Below are 21,033 nucleotides of genomic sequence, written 5' to 3'. Positions count from 1 at the left end.
GAGTAAAAACAGATTAAAATTAATTTGTCTAATTCTAGAGATTGTAGCCAGCGTGAAGGATTGTACCATCGCTCACACTGGGTCACATGAAAAACACGGTTCTCTCTCTCTCAACTTCAGCATGAGAAGCTTTTGAAAATGAGACTGGTTGTGAGACTAATGCCAATACTCAGAGGTAATTTGGAATGTCGTTTCAAAGGTGTAAAATGGCTCTGTGGTTCTCACATTAGAGGTGAATTCATAAGCATACACTGTTTTATACAACAGGTGCAAAACGGTCTAGAAACCATGTTGTTTTTGACTATATGAAAAGGTACGGTGTAAACAAATGGAGTTCATTATTGCCTGGAATTGAGCCTTGATCACTGACCAGAAAATGCTACAGAAGTTCACAGAACATAAATGGACATTTAGGGGTGAGCCTGGAAAAACCACCAAACCATGTCTTTCTGATACACCCAAGGAAACCTAATTTGTACATGTTGCTGTTTCACTGTTAAAATAAACAAAACATGGTAATAACAACATAAAAACAAATAAGTGCCAAGTTTCCCATTAATTACAACAAATAAATGATCCTTGAATGTATGAAACATTACATCAGGCTCATGTGGTTTTCCATTCAATGAGCAATTTCCAGCGGTTTTTACTCAGACTGGAATGTTTTATGGCTGACAAAAGTGAAAGGGGGAAAAATATTTTTTTTATTTTTTTTTAAAAGAGACAAGCACTGTAAAGTCAATTCCAATATGTCATGCATCTGTTATTCTTGATGACATCATCGACGGCTCGAGTCGTGATTGGCTGTTGTGTCGCGAAATCTGGCGAGGTGGGAGGCGTTCCAGCGTCTCGCGCACTATATGTAATTTGTGACTCGAGCTCTGAGACTCAGTGACAGGCAGTACCCTGACCGGAGAGTAGAGTTGGACATACCCACTGAAGCAGACAACAGCTCAACTCGGGACAGACTTTGAATAACTATTCGGCGACATAACTTTTCTGTTTGTAAAGTAAACAGACAACAAGGGAGATTTTACGCACGAAAAATGCAGCCCCTCTGTCACCAACTGCTCAGCTTGCTGTTCGTTTTCAGCAGCCTTCAGATCCATCAACTCACAGAGGCTTGCTCGTGTGCTCTGTCTCACCCGCAAGATGCGTACTGCAACTCTGACATTGGTAAGTCGCATGGTTTGAGTCCACATAGACTATATGTTATGCCAACAAACATGTTCTCTATTTAAATATATTTTTTAAATATTTTTTTAAATATATTTTTTCAGTGGCTTTATTATATTCTGCATACATGGAATATAATAGAATAATAAACTGTTGTTAGTATAAAGTGATGCAACTTTCAGTCTGGGACCTACAGTATGCGGAATTGGTAAATATATGCCAAACAAAGTTGTGCGTAAAATGTAACCATCACCTAAAAGCACATTTAAAACAGACTGTCAGAATATACCAATTTGCAAGTATCAGATGGCTCATAGGCTAACGGTTTCACTACAACAGCACGCTTTCTGACTAGTCTAAATAAATGCGTCATCTCTCAAATTAGTGAGTCAAGTGAGAGGAAGCTTTACTTTATTTCCCCTTGCTCTGATGAGAGGGAAGAGTTAACGGGAACGGTATCCATGGAAACAGGTCCCACTGATCATAATGTCTTTCAGAGCTAAATGACCACTTGCTGAGCAATACACCAGAACAGAACAGGCAGACAGTAGCCAGCCAAGGGTTTTACTGCTGACTGAATATTGCACCCATGTGTGGAGGTTACCAATGGCAGATTTGGAGTGGAGACTAGCTACTGTTCTTGGATCTTGGATGCTCTTCTGTTCTGTCTGGCTTCCCATAAGATGTAAGAGCCAAGACTTGGCTAGGAATGTGAAGCAAGTGCTCTTGCAATCAATTTGTGAATTCTACAGTCCTAGTGGTATAGTATTTCCCTTCAAGTGTTTGTGCTCTTCTATGAAATCACATGTTTACTTTCCAATAGGGGCCTGATTCATTCCATTCACGCATTTGATATAGAGATATGGAGTCAGCATTGGTATAATAAAGCCTTGGTTATTGACTTAGATCCACTGTGTTGATTCCCGGGTGACATTTTCTTTTGGGGCTGAGCATCGGACCCTCTTGTAGCTGAGATTTCCTTGGCCTCCTGTTCTGAGGAAGGTGGCTTTGTAAAGCTTGTTGTACCACAGGGTCATGCTCTCACAGGCTATGCCAGAATAACATGACCTCAGCTGTTCTTATCGAGGAATGCCTGTCCAACCTGAGCGGTGTTATTGGATAACACTTGTTAATAAGACCAGGTGGGTCCTGGCTCACCACTGTTGCTGCAGGAGACTCATTCCTAGTAAGGGATTATTTGATAAGCCTGAGCAATAATAAGTGTTGTGGGGGGTCTAAGCAGGAGGAAAAAGGTTGAGTGAAAGAGAGAGGAGTCCACTGGGATATACAGTATTAGGAGAACTGTGTGCAGCTCTTTTGTATTGTGGAACGGAACTTCTGAGTGTGTGTGTGTGTGTTTGACCAGCCACAGATAGCTTTGTCAGACACAGCCATCAAACGTCCATTAGGGTAGCATAGAGTGGTCCAATGCCCCGGAGCGGAGGAGAGGAGGAAAAGTGGACATCAGAGCTGTTCCGGAGTCTTGCTGAGGACACAACTATGATGTCGTGGTTTTTTTCTGCAGTGATCCCTAGTCCAGCCAGTGAACTACGACTGAAGCCTGACGAGGTCAGAGGAGAGAAAGCTATGTTAACTTTTCAACATATGGCAACTGTTGATTGATGAGCATTGCCTGTTATTTCATTGTAATTATTGGGGCTTATGCTAGTTGGTGACTTGGTTCCATTGTGTTGAAGATGTACAAATGTTACAAGCAGTCAGGTGGCACCTTGCCTTTCATGTCCCCTAAATTGGCTCATCCCATTGGCAAGGAGTGGAGCCAAGTGGTCCAGAATCTAGGGCTGGCTTTAACTGCTGCAAGTGAGCACTTGTGAGCTCCACAAAATTCAATTTCCAAGGTCTTGGCTCAGCCAGAAGTGCGCCACGAAAGCCTGTAGCGTGCACAGAACTAGGGATGCCTCTTTCCTCCCACTGCAACGGACAGTGTCGCAGTAGTCCCAATAAAACAGAACACTGTAAACATGCCATAATGCCAAAGCCAGGATCACATTTCATCATGTCGATGACTCAACTGTAGAGTTATTTTTCCCAGTGGAACAATTGGCCACGGAGAAAGCTTGAGAAAATTCTACGGGAGTAACATGCGCACAATAAATTTGACCATATATCCATCTTCTGATCATTGAGCCATAACGAAGGCTATCGCTTTCAGTTCGGAGACAGTCGAGGAAGGTTGGACTTCTGTTAGGATATAGGGCTCTAGTGCAGTTATCATGAACATGTAAGCTTATGATGACTATTGCATAATTATTATGCAACTGATGACATTTTTTTGGGCAAGATTTCACGTCAAATTCCGATAGCTCTTGTGTTGTCAGCCAACTGTAAATGGGGTTTGGCATGAACATGATGTTTTTGGACTGTGAAGGGATAACAGTTATCTCCTGGCAACACCTAGAGTTATGATGGATATTCTGATTTGTGTCCCCGTGGGCATGTCCAAACAAACATGTGCTGCAGTCTTTTTCAAACAAGCGTAAGTCCATTTTCTGGGATAAAACGTAGTTCCAAAAGCTTTACATGGCCTTGAATTGCATTACGTCACTGGGGTTTGATGAATGTCACCTTTCATAAACCTTACAGTGTCAAAATATACCCCTAAAACATACTGTATACAAGTCTATACCTACAAAATATTCCCTATGAAAGATATGAGTTATAAAATGTGCCTTTATCCTCATCTCCCCCCCACATTTAATTTGAACAGTACTTTCAATGAAGGCTGTTTATTTCGTCAACGACCTATTTTTCCTGACTAAAACTATGACGATAATGGGACGAGATGACCTGGGGGGGAAAAAAACAAGAACTATTACAAATTACTTTTCATTTTAGTTGACAAAAATATGATGAGACGAGAATTCCCCATGAGACGAATGGACATTTCATTTGACCATGAAGCAAATTTGAATCTGTTTTGTCCAATTCTTAGCATGCATGCAGAATATTTCATGCTACCCTCTCATTGGCAGAATTCACATCTTTCAGTTGTGCCGTCTGATTGAGCTCTCCCACACAGCTCCAGGCAATCACTTCGGTCACTCGCCAATCTTCTGAACTGATGCGAAGCCAGGACACTTGACTTGTAACCAACTTCAACTAGAAACACTGCGCACGGTTACATGCACACAATAATGTGATAATTGTGGATGGTCAGGTTAATATAATAGTTAGTTTAAAATGATTACATGCTTGAAAGTCATTCAGGTGCCGTTTTTGGTGAACTCCAAGTGGGCTGTTGTGCCTATTCCTGAGGAGTGGCTTCTGTTTGTTCACTACCATAAAGGCCTGATTGGTGGAGTACTGCAGAGATGGTTGTCCTTCTGGAAGGTTCTCCCATCTCCACAGAGGAACTCTGGAGCTCTGTCGGAGTGACCATCGGGTTCATGGTCACCTGCCTGACCAAGGCCCTTCTCCCCCAATTGCTCAGTTTGGAAGAGTCTTGGTTGTTCCAAACGTATTCAATTTAAGAATGATGGAGGCCCCAATGTGTTTGGGGACCTTTCAATGCTGCAGAATTTTTTGGGTAACCTTCCCCAGAACTGTGCCTCGACACAATCCTGTCTCGGAGCTCTATGTACAATTCTTTCGACCTCATGGCTTGGTTTTTGCTCTGACATGCACTGTCGACTATGGGACCTTTTTTAGAGAAGTGTGTGCCTTTCCAAATCATGGCCAATCAATAGAATTTACCACAGGTGGACTCCAATCAAGTTGTAGAAACATCTCAAGGATGATACATGGAAACAGGATGCACCTGAGTCTCATAGCAAAGGGCCTTAATACTTATGGAAATAACGTATAAAAAAAAAACTAATAAATTATTAGTGTGCACGTTAATGTACTCAATGTTTACTATCACTCTCTCTCTCTTATTTCGTGTAGGCTATTTTTGCTTTGATCACATCAGAAGCTATATTTTCCAATGTTGTTCATTCATCTGTGTTGCCGCTCTCGCGCAGTGGTCTGCAAATGCGAGTTGCGGTTGCTTTTGTCGTAAGGGGAAAAAACTAATGCTATTTGTTGAATATTAGAGAGTAATACTTCTGCCATTTTTTTCCTTATCAAGGAAACCACTGTTATTTACCCCCTTGACAGTTGTGATTGGCTGAAAATAAGAGCTGTACAATTGTTTAACTTGTAGCCAAGGCTTTATAGCCTATATGGTTAATTATGTCTGGCATTGAATACAATCTGCCACAATATCAATGTTGCCATCTAAGGTAAACTAGGGGAAAGTAGGCTTAGTTGGACTAGGCTATCTGAATGTGCACATGATGGAAGTTAGAGGTAGCTTAAATATAGAACAAAATGCAAAACAATGTGACAAAAGGGCTGTGACTAAAACTAGACAAAAATTGTCCTGAGTTTTAGTTGACTGATAATAACTAAAACTAACAAAGGATGAAATGACAAAAATGTGACTCAGACTAAAAGGTACTTTAAGCACTAAAACTAAATCTATAATAGCTGCCAAAAACCCTAGGGCTGACTATTTTTTGAGGACTATCGACAAACGGCTATGGTTTGCACACAGTGTGAATACCTATATGTGGATTAAAATGCAAATGGTGACCTTTAAGCTCCCCTTAGGTGTAACGCTGAGTGAGGAGAGAGGCTAATTTCCACTGTCAACTTCAAAGGCGACACGGTAGAACATGAATCATCGCAATTTAAGAGCCAGAGGCGAGTTCAAAGCCTGCTCCTGTTGTTTCATAGGCCCTGCTCCATAATCACCAGCAGCACCCGCTCTAATAGATGAATCAGACAGACTTTTTGAATTGAGGAAATGAGGGTACATATAAAAAAGATACAACAAAGAGAAAACAACATGTTAAATACCAACTCCAAATAACCTGAGGGTAACTTCGCAATCAGTGCAGTGGCTGGCTGTGATATAGCATTCGGCTGGCAGCGTAAGGAGTTCAACTATGTCAGTTGATACATGTTCTCTCAATGAACCCTTCCTTGCATTTCTAGACAACAGTCGAATATTCATTCCTGACCCATTTTGTTCTTGCCGCATACGTAGGCTACTTGAGACAGAGAGACGGAGAGCTAGAGACAGAGAGGTTGCTTTTGGTGCACAGCAGACCTACTGGGATGTAATTTAATTGGTGACTGAAAAAGCCAATTCACATTGGAAGGCTGTTTTTCTAAAGCTTTTCATGCAGCAGATTAGCGTTTCGGTCGGCCCTAGCTACACTTTGGCCTTGGAGTTTAATATCCCTTCACGGCCAAGGTCCACGTTCCCAAGGAGCTGAGGTGTCAGGAGCAGACCTTTACATTCTCGTGTCATGCACCAATTCAGTATAGAAGATTACAGCTGTGGGTAAGTGTGGCTTGGCCTGAGATAAGAACCTTGGAGAAACATGTAGTTTAGACTGGTATAAGCTAGTTCTCAGAGTGGTGAGGGAGGAGGTCCTCAAGTTACCCTGTCCTTTCTCTTGAGAGGCCTGGAGAGGGAAGCAATGAGCTATTGCTAAATAAGTTACTATAGGTTGCAATAATGCAAAACCCAATCCTATTCTCTTCTGCTACCTAATCGTCTTCCCAACTGCCAGAGGGCATAGATGGTCCCATATTATGAGGAACATTATGTCATCTGGGATCAGCGCGGCGCATTCAAATCAGCTTTATTCCGTAAGGTCAGCGTTCCTTCCTGTTAAAATAGGTCAATAAGTCAAAAGGTGCAAGATTCCCTGTATGTTTGACATGGACACCCTGTGAGACAGGCATATCGAGTGGCTAAGCCAACTTCAATCACCAGTGTAATCCATGACTGCTTCTGAAACAGTAGTACCCTGTTCCCTATACAGTGAATTACATTTGATCAGACCTACACATCCCATGTTGGTTCAATTGCGTCTATCTCTCCGGTGAACTGGTGAGGACATTTCTTTTCTATTAAGTGTAATCCAACTCCGGGTGTGGTCGGCTCTGACGCCTCGAAAAGAGGAAGAGTGCTTATAGAGAGTAGTTTACCCATTGAGTGTGTCATACTCAGTAGCATCGTTTTCCCCGCCCACTCACCTCAGATCATGTTCAGAATCAGTCTCAGCCACCAAAAACACACAGATAGTTTATAACGCTGGTTATACACCACCACATGACTTTTCCCTATTCTTCCCCTCTCCATATGACCGTCTATTTCAACCTTGTCATGGTGACTTTTCCCTCATCATGCAATCTGTTTGCTGCGGTCACAATTTAGCCCGAGGTGCCTCACAGGCAAAAATGTAAAGCAGGAGGAGGCTTAAACTGCTTGATTGAATTACATTCCCACTTGCGTTGCGATTAGCATTTGAATGCAGAGTTTAGTAATCCAATGCTTCGGGGAAGAGATACCGTGCTAAATGAATTCAATTACTTTCTCTGTCGTACCCCAGTTACTTCTCCTTATCAACAAAAAAATCCACCCACTTTCCACGGAGAATGTATGTCAAATCCACTGCAAAACATGAATATGCATGTGGCAGAAACAGGAGAATAGCACTCGCCTGTAATTGCTATGTGTGTGTTGCAGCACAGAGAGAGAGAGTGAGAGAGGGAGAGAGAGAGACAGAGCAGGGGGCACTAACTCTATATAGAGCTGAAAGTGGTGAAAGCTGTAAACGGCTGCAGTGTCATTTACAGCTAAACTAACCGGTACCAGTCAGGTGGATATCTTATGCAGTGCTTGGGCTTAGAATTGGGTCACATAAACACTCACAATTTGGTCATTTCTGACACTGGGGCCAGGACCTAGCCTGAAGAGGCATCTTGAAAGAGAACTCGGTGGTCAGGAGTAAATATAGCTAGCGTTCTGAATTCGCCCCAGGCCCCTTCCCTTGGAGGTCAAAGGGTCGCTGTAGGGAATAACACAAATCCTCTGTCTCATCAGCAGCTGCGGCCTTTCACACATTCCGCCAGGCAATGACTTCGGCACCACCCAATTAGTGGCTGCCAGCCCAGTGACGAGCGTGTCCCGCCTCAAAGAGCCTTTGGTGTTACTGTTGGACTCTTGTTCAGCGATATGACCTATGACTCCTACGCCTAATAACATTTGAAGGCTCAACGCAATGCGCTTTGGAATTGGAGTCTTATCATTTTGGGTGGGGAAAGCTGTCTTTGCAATGGAGTTTAGGTTTTAAGGGGAAGGCATGTTTTGGGCTACTGGCTTCTGAAAATAGTTTGAGGGATCAGTGCATCATATCTGTGCATCATATCAGTGTATCACATTACATAAGTAGGGATCCGAGGAGCATACGTTTCATATCTTCACATTCCACAGTAATAGTGCCTATGGTCTATACAATTACATCAGTGAAAGTAGCATTCATTTGACTCTGCATAGCAGAGACTGGTTAGGTAACAATGCTGTGAGGCTCATAATATGCGAGTTGCCTGATTAATAGAGCAGATGTCCTTGGGTACATTGGCTCAAAAAAGGTCACCAAGAACCTGAATAGGTTGAAAAGAATCTTTGCCTTATACATGGATGTGAGATTCTCTAACAGCTATCAATTGGATGGCATGGCTCTATTAGAGAGTCATGTCATTCTAAGCTGGCAGGTGAAAATGTGAGCATGTGAGCTCCATTGAAGGTGTTCATGTCACCTCACCGGAATCTTCTAGGAGACTTTTCTATTCATAAAATACCAGGATTGCTGCTTTTCTTTTATTAGACTCCCTTTGCTGCCCATTTCTGTGTGTCCGGGACTTAAATACAGACTATGACGCTATAAGAGGAGATGTTACAGTACATCCCTTCTTCACTCTATCTAGAGCAGTGAGACGCGCTTCCCCTTTTTCCCTCCCGGCTCGAGAATGTGAGCCTCAAAGGAATGTGGGAAGGAAATTCCGGAGAGGAAAGATAAACATCCCCATCGTTAGTTATGTCTCTGGCTGTCAGGCTGCGGGGAGCAGGTGAACTTGACTCGAGTCAACTGCGCCTGCATGTGGACTACCCTTCCACTACCTCTTCTACCCCGGAGGGCCTCAGAGCTCTGATACAAGTACTCTGGGGAGGACCCTATTCACTGGCCTAAATGAGTCTTCGTTCATAAGCCAATCCCCCACACAATGGACCCACTTACTTTAAAAGGAGTGAAAGCAAACAAGGTGATTCCACAGCTAAACTGTTTCACCTAGCCGCTGTTTACATGAGGGTGAGCAGCACTGATATTATCTTTTCCCACCCTGTGCTGAATGTAAAGAAAGGAGGTTGTTTGTGGAGACACATGGTTTTACGATACAGGGACAAGGCTGGAGGGAGGTAGTAATAAAGCCGTGGCCTCATTTTCACTGTTCTGAAGACGAACTGCTTTGGCCTCTGAGTCAAATTCAAATGCTAGCCTCCTAGTCTTCCCTTGGACTTGTTTGGCAAGCAGAAGCAATCCATAAATACAAATTAATATATTTTAAACTGAGCTAAACCATTACAAAATCTTCCCTGGGTCTCTCCTCTAGAGGCTGGGTTTTTAATGAGCTTTGGAAAAGCAATGAGCAGCCCAATGCATTCTAGGGTCCTAATCGGGAGTTGATATCACCCTGCTTCTAGCTAAAGCATTTGTTGGGGTGATGTGTTGGGATGTTGAACACATATTGGACATACTACTTGGGCTTCTCTTTTGATGCTCACACAAGCACATCAGCCTGGCTCCAGACGTCAGGGACAGAGACAAGACTCGCTCTGATGTGTCCTAAATTCAGAATCATCCATTTGGCAGCCAGGGGCTTTCCAATCGCCGCCCATTGCATAATCGAATAATTCTGTGCTTGTGTCTTCTCTCTACAGTGATCCGTGCCAAAGTGGTGGGCAAGAAGTTACTGAAGGACGGGCCTTTTGGCACCATGCGTTACACGGTCAAACAGATGAAGGTAAGCCGCCATCGCATCATTCAGCCCGAGTTTTACGCAATCTGGCCCATACCTTGAAGGGCATAACCGGACTCTGGGAAAACAGCACAAGGCCTTAAGAATCACTAACCAGCTCATAGGCTTTGAAACTGGAGACCAGTGTACCACTGTAGGCCTACTAAAATGATATGGGGGATGACTAGGCTACTGTAGCAGTATCACTTAAGTTAAAGGGCAATCCCTAATTCTTATAACCAAAACATGAGTTCACCGATGCCGTGAAATGGCCAAGCTTTTCCATTAAGTGCCACGAGAGTATGTTACAGAGGACTAGACGTTGTTTTCATCATTACATCTAACACCCTGTGGCAAGAAGGTTTGGCTAATCCAATTTAAGTGTGTTTGAATATTTGTTTGGCCTATGGAATCCAATGTAGTCGTAATGGTCTAAAGACAATCGCCTCCCAGTAAATAAATCACGAAGAGTGGGGCTTTGTTGCCCCTAGAAACATTTTCCCAGAAATCCCCCAGTTTTAGGTCCCTACGGCTCGCCTCTTTCACGGTTTGTCCTGTTATTTCAAAGAATAGCCGCGTCTAAACAGGGATTTCCTGTTGTTCCCAGACAAATAAATCACGATGGAACAAACACAACAAATTCCAGGGCAAACATTTACTTTGTCTGGCAGCGTTTGTGTTCCGCGCACCTGAACTCAATGGGTGGACCCACGGTTCAACCCCAAAGTCACGTCTTCATTATGTCCTGTGATTATGTTCGTTTTCATGTGGTTAATGATAGCGTCAGTGGCCTCTTCCTCTACCAACCTGAATTCTTGGAAGCGATGTCATCTCATGATACTGTGTTTATTGTTGTGGATTCCTGACAACTCAATAATTCCAGTTGGGTCAGAAGCAAGAACAAGTGCCAGAGGTGTTTGATCTTCATTCCAGATTATATTAACACTCTGTTTGTCGTGGTCTGTTTGGCAGATGTACAAAGGATTCAACAAAATGCAGCACGTTCAGCACATCTACACAGATGCCTCTGAGAGTTTGTGTGGAGTCAAGTTCGACATCAACAAGTACCAGTATCTGATCACAGGTGAGTCACTATTCAACCATTCATTGCAACTGATCTGAAAAGCGGACATCTAATGTACAGTACTTGGCGGGCTGCATAGTTGTCACGGTGGTGCCAGAAACAATGTCTTTCCATTCAGAGCTAGTAATAAGCAATAGAAACTGCCTCAGGAGCTGCCTCAGAAGCACATGACCAAAAACAAATTAGCGAGGCAAGCAAGCACATCAGTGGAGTTGACTCCAGCTTGTTCTCCCAGGCCTGTTTCCCTAACTACCTCTCTGCAGCACAATGGCAGCGTTGCTAACGGCAGCCCCATTTTTGTGGGGGGGGGTTAAATACAACTACCCCCCCCCCCCCCCCCCCCCCCCCCCCATTGCCTCCTCCCTGAAGACTTCTTGACTGATCTGTGACACAAACTTTCCCACTATTTATAACCTCCCGTCTGTGAGAGACGAGAGAGAGGCAGGGCGGCACTTCTTTTTTTGGAGCGTTTCCTTCTCCTTTAGGGCATAAACACCCTCCTTTTCTCTTATAATTAACAGTTCTAGCAAGACGTTCTGGCGTTTCCAGTGCGGGCAGGCATTTATCAAGTTCAAGTTTTATTTATTAGTCGTATGTACAGGATACAGATGGTATACACCATCCAACGAAATGCTTAGCTGCATGCTACACATACATACTTGTGTAGTATGAATGTATACGTGTGTGTGTGTGGATGAGTGTATGTCAGTGTGGGTGTGTGCGTGAGCGCATGTGTGCTAAGGTGCGGAGAGTAAGTGGTCAGTCCAATTCAAGTGTTCGGCAGTCTGATGGCTTGTAGATAGAAATGGTCTCTGAGCCTATGAGTTGCTATGGAGAGTCGGAGAGTAGTTTAGTGAGACCTAGTGTGGCTGTCACACTGTTTTAGCTGTGTGTTGTATGTTCCCATCACTACGTCCCAAACCTGTAAACATGCCCTATGAAGCCAATGAAACATAAGGAAGGAAATCACCCCTGGCAACACAAGTGTGTGTTTATTGTGGCTGGGTGATGATGACATCACAGTCATCCAGGCCAGGCAGCAGCTCTAGCTCTGGTTTGGGGAGTGAGTCTATAATTGGGTCTTGTGTCCCTGGGCCATACTGTATCAGGACTCAATTACAGGCATGTTAAATACGCCAAGGCCTGATAGATTAACTCCACGGGTTAGGCTTTGATCAACCCAGAGTGAGTGCACGGCCGCCTGATTAGCTGATTAGCCACTAGCCTGGTCCCAGATCTGCTTGTGCTGTCTTACCATCTACTATACCAACTACAATTTGGGAACAGGCTAATGCCCCTCTCTCACCATTGTCTAATAACTTTGCCAGAGACACCAATAATCCATATGGAAATCGGTCTAAGAGTTGTGTGTTTGCCAGTTTTCAGCTCAGTGTATGATGACGACAGGACAGTGTAGCACTAGCAAGGGACACACTGTTACAAACAACCATGTTGTTTGAGTGCTAGCTGGCGGTCTACAGTGTAGGGTGAACCTGTTTTGCAGCAGAGGTTGTCATCCTGATATCGGTGGTAAGCTGTGAATGGCCTAACCTAAGAATAGAAGTTAGACAACCTTTTGCAAATTCTGAAATAGGGGTGTTGGTTTCATATGGGATTTACTGTACAAGATTGTCTTACCATAGTTAAAAAGCTTTGGACCGCTTGTTTGACTGGTGTATTTATGCGGATCGAGGTATGGCAATTATACAATTAGCCAAAAATATACTATGGATGACATCTGACTCTTTGGACATCTGACACTTTCCCATGTCATTGGGAATATGACATGGCATTGGGAATATGACATGGCATTGGGAATATGGCATGGCATTGGGAATATGGCATGGCATTGGGAATATGGCATGGCATTGGGAATATGACATGGCATTGGGAATATGACATGGCATTGTTTTTCAGTCTTCAGTTTTTGGGGGAAACAAACAAACCATTGTAATGAATGTTTTGTAAGTCATGAAATAATTCACCAATGATGTAATGCATAACAAAAGCTGATCTGTAACCAAACCTCTCTCTCCCCTCAGGCCGCGTGTTTGACGGCAAGGTCTACACCGGGCTGTGTAATTTCAACCAGCCATGGGAGCGCCTCTCGCTGGCCCAGAAGAAGGGCATCAACCACCGCTACCAGCTGGGCTGCAACTGCAGGGTGAGTGGCAACAACTGCGCTCTCGGGGAGAATATGGATGAAGTGGCTCCGGGGGAGAATATGGATAAGATGGCTATGGAGAAGGAAGCTAAAGCAACCCAACAGCAGCAGAGCCAAGATGGAGGAGTAGGAGCCAGAAAGAGGGGCAGGGGCCGGGGCAGAGGCCGGGGCAGAGGCAGGCAGAACCAGAACACCCTGCTTACTGCAAAGCATACCATCCTGCTCTGAGCAGCTCTCTGCTCGTCTATCTAGAAGACTTCTTACCACAGTTGGGGTTGCCCCTCTTCAAAGACACAAGGCACTTCATAATCTCCATATGTTATTCGATATCGGATATTGGCTGTAGAATAGGAGGGGAAATAATGTGTTCATTTTATGATCATAATGACTTTAGTGGCCTTGCATATATTGGGTCAAATAGATTATGCTGATGAACTGCGACCAATTATGAAATCCTTGCCAAACCATTTAAAACGTTTCCCTCTTCTTAAGTGTAGCACAATACAAGCATGACTATCAAAATATATACCAAATCATTTTGATTATGTAATTGTAACTTTTCTGATTGTAGGGACATACTAATTCCAGATAGTGGCTGAATGATATAATGTAAAGGTTTAAGCTGTCAGGAATATATGTGTCCCCTTTCCGTTTTGGCATCATAACGGATAATACACATCCATGAATGTAACTGAAGAGACAGCTGGGAAGACGAGGAGAGAGAGAAAAGAGAGATTTATAATGATCTTTGGGAGTTATTAAATCATTTATCTACACTGGAATTACTTTCCCTGTTATTCCAAACCCTGAATTGAGCGCTCGGTCGGACCTCCTTTATGCGGGACCTGCTCCTGTGCAGCTCCAGTCCAGGCTCATAAATATCCTGCTGTACTGCAGGGCTCCAGACACACCATCTGGTCTGCCCATCACTGCCCCATCAACAACAATAAGTGCATTGCCAGACAGGAGTATCTACGGAGTCCAAATGCTATCCAACACCTTTCAAACTGCTCACACCCAAACTGCTTAAAGGGTTGTAATGTTAAGACACGTTAGGCGTACAGCGAGTCTTAGAGGCCAACATAGAACAATGGAGGTGAACGTATGCCTGTGACCAAACATGGCAAGTCAGCATCAGGAATGAAAAACAAACTTGGACAGAACTCGCCATGGTAGAAGCGTATTTTTTGTTGTTCATTGTCCATTTCAGTTCAAATGTAATCTTTAATCTGAAGGGGGGAAAAAAATCACACACAAATGTGTTCTAGCAATAGGCTGCTGCTACACAACACCTCATTGTGTGAACCCCTATGAAGCAGCATGCTAACTGTCTGAGAAGACAAGTCAACAGACAGACAGCGGCAGTGCAGACACAGCCGTCTCTGTGGTTTTTATATCAAGTGCAAGAACCTCCTAGAGATCCCTTAGAGTGCAAACGTCACACTTCACTGACGCTTCAGCCAAATCATTAAAACCACGGTTTGTCATCTTTTGCATTCTTCAACAAATGATGATTTACAGCTAAGGAATGCAGGAAGCATGTGAAAATAATCCACTGCAGTGTATTAAAAACCATTGGTCTCAGTAAATGATTAAAAAGCTAACTGTCCATAACATAGCCCCATGAACACCAGAACTAGTTAAACTTCATTGAAAATGCTTGCACCATATGGACCATAAAGAATGCGTTCAGCTTCACCCATATTCCTCAAGCTCTCTGCTGTCGATTCCTCTGGCTCTGTCATTACTGTACACACAGCTTTTACCCGAAACACCTCTTTGGATTTCTCTAAAACTCACAGTGTATTTGTCAGTTAGTTTCTCAGTTTCTAATTTCTCACCTTTTAAAGACATTTGGCAGGCTATACAGTGCATTCGGAAAGTATTGAGACACATTTTGTTACCTTAGAGGCTTATTCTAAAATGGATTACATTGTTTCCCCCCCCCTCGTGACGCTACAAGTTTGGCACACCTGTATTTGGGGATTTTCTCCCATTCTTCTCTGCAGTTCCTCTCAAGCTCTGTCAGGTTGGATGGGGAGCATTGGTGCATAGCTATTTTCAGAGATATATGATCGGATTCAAGTCCGGGCTCTGGCTGGGGCACTCAAGGACATTAAGAAACGTGTTCCAAAGCTACTCCTGCGTTGTCTTGGCTGTGTGTTTAGGGTCGTTGTCCTGTTGGAAGGTGAACCTTCGCCCGAGTCTGAGGTCCTGAGCGCTCTGGAGCAGGTTTTCATCAAAGATCTCTCTGTACTTTTCTCCATTCATCTTTCCCTCAATCCTGACTATTCTCCCAGCCCCTGCCGCTGAAAAACATCCCCACAGCATGACGCTGGCACCACCATGCTTCACCGTAGAGATGAAAGTTCCAGGTTTCCTCCAGACGTGATGCTTGGTATTCAGGCAAGAGTTAAATTTTGGTTTCATCACACCAGAGAATCTTGTTTATCATGGTCTGAGAGTCCTTTAGGTGCCTTTTGGCAAACTCCAAGCGGGCTTTCATGTGCCTTTTACTGAAGGCACTCAACCATAAAGGCTTGAAATGTGCTCTGAAAGCAAACATGTTGACATGAGTACCCTGATATCGGGGAATTTGTGCCATTCTGAAAAAACTGAACCACTGTATCAGCAAAACATTTACATAATGTACTGACAAATCATATTAAAAAAATAATCACTCTAAAATGGTTAAATATCACCCCAGTGCTGCAGAGATGGTTGTCCTTCTGAAAGGTTCTCCCATCTCCACAGAAGAACTCTGGAGCTCTGTCAGTGACCATCGGGTTCTTGGTCACCTCCCTGACCAAAGCTCTTCTCCCGATTGCTCAGTTTGGCTGGGTGGCCAGCTCTAGGAAGAGTCTTGGTGGTTCCAAACTTCTTCCATTTAAGAATGACGGAGGCCACTGTGTTCTTGGGAACCTTCAATGCTGCAGAAAATGTTTGGTACCCTTCCCCAGATCTGTGCCTTGACACAATCCTGTCTCGGAGCTCTACGGACAATTCCTTCGACATCATGGCTTGGTTTTTGCTCTGACATGCACTGTCAACTATGGGACCTTATATAGACAAGTGTGTGCCTTTCCAAATCATGTCCAATCAATAGAATTTACCACAGGTGGACTTCTAGAAACATCTCAAGGATGATCAATGGAAACAGGATGCACCGGAGCTCAATTTCATGTCTCATAGCAAAGGGTCTGAATACTTGTAAATAAGGTATTTCTGTATTGTTTTTTTGTAAAAATTTGCAAACATTTCTAAAAATCTGTTTTCGCTTTGTCATTATGGAGTATTGTGTGTACATTGAGGATTTTTTCAAATGTAATCAATTTCAGAGTAAGGCTGTAACTTAACAAAATGTAGAAAAGGTCAAGAGGTCTGAATACTTTCCAAAGGCACTGTATGTGAGAAGGAAATTTGAAGTTTAAAGGATGTTGATGGAATTGCAGTTTGACTTCTCCAATCCCTAATGGAAAACTACAAACTAAGTAGTGGACTTTAATTTCAGAGGCTGGCAATTAGATTCATATTCGAACTCCACTGGCTTATCTACAGGAAACTGCATTTGAATTGAAACCATCCATTCATTCATTCATTCATCCTGTAGAGCAATGAGTATAAAATGCATTGATGAGTTTTTTAATTGTAATGTAATGAATTACATAAACTACAAAAAGATCTTGACTCACCTCACTCTTTGCTGATTCAACCCAATTATCTGGAGGGATTTAGACTTAAATCACTTCCTTTTTCTCCTATTCAAAATCGTATTCTCCACATATTAAGTCTTGTGTACAAGATGATGCGTTGCTTCAGCCTGTCCTGAAATGCAAATTCTGTCTTGGCCTTGTTCATTTACTGCTGGATGTAGACTCACTGTGCTTTGAAATGGTCAATATTTAACAGAACATGAAATTCGTATATCTGTCACGTATCCTAAATCAGAATTGTTGTCAATCAAAAAATGATTAAATTGAACTTTATTCAAGTCAAACTGTAAACACACAGTGAGCCTTCACCAGTATGCTGTGGCATTATTCCATTTTATTTTCCTGCTTTACGACTACATCTTTAGTTTCGCTTCTTCTCTCTGTAGATTAAGCCCTGCCACTACCTGCCCTGCTTTGTGACCTCAAAGAACGAGTGCCTGTGGACGGACATGCTGTCCCACTTCGGCTACCCCGGCTACCAGTCCCGGCACTACGCCTGTATCCAGCAGAAAGAGGGCTACTGCAGCTGGTACCGGGGGATGGCCGGCCGTGACAAAACAACCATCAACTCCACCGACCCCTGAGCGTAAACCACAACCAACCCCCAAAACCATCACAACTTTCTTGAGTTTCTTCTCCTCTTCCTCTCACTCTTCTACACCTTTCCCAAACTCCCCCACGTCCCTCGTCAACCACAGAGTATTACAGAACTCTTAAAACGTACAGTACTAGCCCCAAGTGACCACTCCTACGTCCTCTGACGAAATATACAAGACCTAAAATAATCAGTGCCTGGCTGTCTCATAGAAATAGCACTTCATGCTGTACATTTCAGTTTCTCCCACCTAACTTTTCCTACATTTTCCCTAGCTATCAATGAGCAGAAATTAGACCCGATCCCAGTCAACTTTTTTCAGACTGCAATAACAATGGCCCTCTAAAAAGCGAGACCTTTTTCAAACTATCGTAAGGCTTATTATGGGTGGGATGGCATTTCAGAACGGCAGTTTCCAGCAATACATAATGGTGAAAATGATTTGAATATTAAGTGTGTGGTGCAGACCGTATCAACAAAGCTCCCGCAACATAATGTTATCCTCAACACAGGTTATGCACAGTAACCAGACACATTGTCACCAGTACGAGGGCAATGCCAACACGAGGTATGACCTCTGAAAAGCAATACCTCTTGCTCCAGTCACACAAAGGTATTTTATTGGTATTTAACAATGATTTTGAATCACATGAAAGTGTATATGTATGTGTTGACAGTTTATACTGTCTAACATGTCTATTTATATGAATGATGCAATCTTTGCCTCCCTGACTGCTTGCACTGTAAAGTTCATTCTAGGTTGTATTAAATTGCATTTACATTTTAGTCATTTAGCAGATCACACTATATGAATGCATTGCTAATATCGGACAAAGAATTGATTGAGTGTAGCTATATTTTCTTCTCCGTAACCAGCACTAAGAATGACCCTTACAGCTCAAGCACAGGGAATTCTTAATCTTTCGCAGAGAAATGGATGCAAGTTATTTAATTTTTTTTGCTGTATATGATATAAGCTACAAAGCAATGAACAGTTGACTCGACTGAAACCTCTGTAGTAGATTTATTTATCCTTGTTTGTCGAATCAGACAATATCCATGCAAATACTACAAACAAAATCAACTATCCTACTAAAATAGCCAAATATATATATATATATATCTTTGTATCTGGCCAAAACTGTACCATCACTACCCTGTTTGGCTGTCATGAAGGACCAGAATCCCAAATTGTGTTTGTAAAGCATTGATTTAATGTTAGTTCTGTGTTAGATCCGCCTTCAGCAGATTTTGAATGATGGTACTTTTGCCCAATCACAGTTCCCCTTCTGGTTCTCATGATGAGGGAAGGAACATTTTAAAGCAGAGGTTTCAGACAAAACAAAGTGTTTTCATAAATGTATATTCCATTTGTGTAAGTATTTTAACTATTTCAGATGAAACTGATGAAAATAACACTATTGTCACTAAACTCTTCTACTTTTGTTGAGTTTTCCAGTTCAGTATCTTCAGTCCATTCCTTTAGAAACAGAGATGCCTCAGCAGGAGTTAGAAGTCTTTGCCCAGTCTCTCAGCTCTGCCCACTTTTCCATTATGTTCAGAAAAGGCCATGCCAAGTTGGTGTTGAACAGAATAGAGTCCGGCCCTGACGTGACAGTTTTAGAAGGAAATCCACAAAAATATAGTTTAGTCAATTTATTATTCACGTAATCTATTATAACGTGAGGAACTCAAATTAAATCTAAATCTTGCCTCCTCCGCAAGGCACTTCTTACATGAAACACAATTATTTCAGGCACTATATATATATAAAACTTATCTCATTCAACAATGTAGAACAGAAAATTGTAAAACAATGTCGAATTCGACATTTCCGACCATCACAAAAGGAGAGGAGGTAGAGGTGGTTCATCGGTCTCATCACGTTTCCCCACTGCTGAGCTTCTGACACCTCCAGGCCTTGGCTGAGCTTGAAGCATAATCCAGAGGCAGACTCCTCAGTAGTCTGAGAGGACTACTATGCCACAGAGATATCACTAAAGCCTGAACGTTCCACATCAGCAACACTGTTCTTGTTCTCCTCAGGCAGTTAGAAGTAGAGCTGGTTTAGCATTGAGAGAATGGTGGGCTCGGTGAGCGTAGCCCGATAGTTCCGGAAAGCCGGATAGTATGTAGTCTTCATGTAGATTCATCCTTTAGTTAGAATACTGGGAAGGTTCCTCGGTATGTTTAGCCTTCATTGACACACTTCTCTGGTTGTCAGTCTTGAGTTGTTTCCATCTCCCTCACCTGGTTTTGGAAGTTTCTCTCTCTTCGGCCTTGGCATCTCTGTACCTGTATTTTTTTTGTGGTTCATGTTTGTGTAAATTTACTGTCTGCTTAACACAGAAACACTTGGTCAAGTCGATCCAGACTGCATTTTAAAAGGAAGCTGGCAAAAGGTTGTGTACCATGTGTGTGTATACACTGATTCCTAAAAAGGGGGGAGGGCGAGCGACCGTTTCCTTGTAGGGGTTGCAGAAATGTTTGACTTAATTTCTGTGTTTTATATTTTTATAATAAAGATTTAATGAAAAAATGGACCATATGAGTTTGCATTGATTCTTGTGCTGTTGTTTTCTTGAAGTCAAAGTAGCACACCTGGTCATGATCCAAGCTCAGTATTTTATCACGGTCACAAGGCAAATTTGGACCTGACCTTTTATAGCAATATCTTTGTGATATCATAGAACAATCTGTAAAGTCAGGAGCTACATTACATAATGGAATTACACACAATTGTTCCAACTTGCACATTCAACTTTGCACCAGTTAGATTACACCAGTAAATAGGTAAGCGCATTAAAAAATTGCTTTATAAATACCATAAAAATGGTTGATGAAATGGTAGCAAGCTCCAACAAGGCTGTCACTAAGAGGCTAATCAATCCCACCTGTTTGTCATTGGCCTAGAAAATATGTTCATAGAAACATGTCCAGCTGCTACACTTGATAGTTTGGAGCAACCTTAAACCTACTTACCTGGCACTGTCTCTTTAAGATCCATGGGCTTCAGTGTTGTGATGCCCATAGTGTTGCACTGAGACATAACAATTATTTTGTTATGACTACTTTGAGGACAACATTCTTCAAGTGGTCTGTGTTTTCGCTGCCTGAAGTACCATAAACTCAACTGATAGGGGATTGGAAACTACAACCAGAGAAAATGAAGTTGGGCAACAATAGGAGCTGCACTCTGGCCGAGACATTTTACTAATCAGCTTGAAGGTTTGCACATGACGCCACAGGAAATATTGTGACCCAACCCCTTACTTTCTCACTGTTTCCCGCTTTTGCCCTTGTGACACTTGTCTACCCCAAGTTAGACAAGTGTCACAAGGGCAGAAATCAAGATGATCTGAAAACATACAGTTCATTCATTCTATGTCTATATGAAGATGGTAACGCAGTAAAGCAGAACACG

At 42.7% G+C, this 21,033-nt stretch overlaps 2 protein-coding genes across 3 annotated transcripts in view; one reads left to right on the top strand and one right to left on the bottom strand.

Moving 5' to 3' along the window:
- Positions 1–21,033, bottom strand: part of LOC139392798 (synapsin-3-like) — a 134,286-nt gene that overhangs the window by 43,550 nt on the left and 69,703 nt on the right. The gene's annotated exons all lie outside the window — the stretch shown is intronic.
- On the top strand, positions 879–20,152 carry LOC139392800 (metalloproteinase inhibitor 3-like). Of its 2 annotated transcripts, none has more exons than XM_071141057.1 (5): positions 879–1,176; positions 9,977–10,059; positions 11,026–11,137; positions 13,180–13,301; positions 17,401–20,152. In XM_071141057.1, exons 1-5 carry the CDS (start codon positions 1,047–1,049, stop codon positions 17,596–17,598), a joined length of 645 nt encoding a protein of 214 aa, XP_070997158.1. In that variant the 5' UTR covers positions 879–1,046; the 3' UTR covers positions 17,599–20,152. The 2 variants fall into 2 exon arrangements, 1 of the variants encoding a protein (XP_070997158.1); XR_011629733.1 differs by having other exon boundaries at positions 891–1,176; positions 13,180–15,848; positions 16,009–20,152.

Source organism: Oncorhynchus clarkii, chromosome 33 (genome assembly GCF_045791955.1).
Source record: "Oncorhynchus clarkii lewisi isolate Uvic-CL-2024 chromosome 33, UVic_Ocla_1.0, whole genome shotgun sequence".
NCBI classification, from domain to species: Eukaryota; Metazoa; Chordata; class Actinopteri; order Salmoniformes; family Salmonidae; genus Oncorhynchus; species Oncorhynchus clarkii.
The sequence above is the reverse complement of the archived record's forward strand: the minus strand, read 5'-3'. Positions and strand labels throughout refer to the sequence as shown.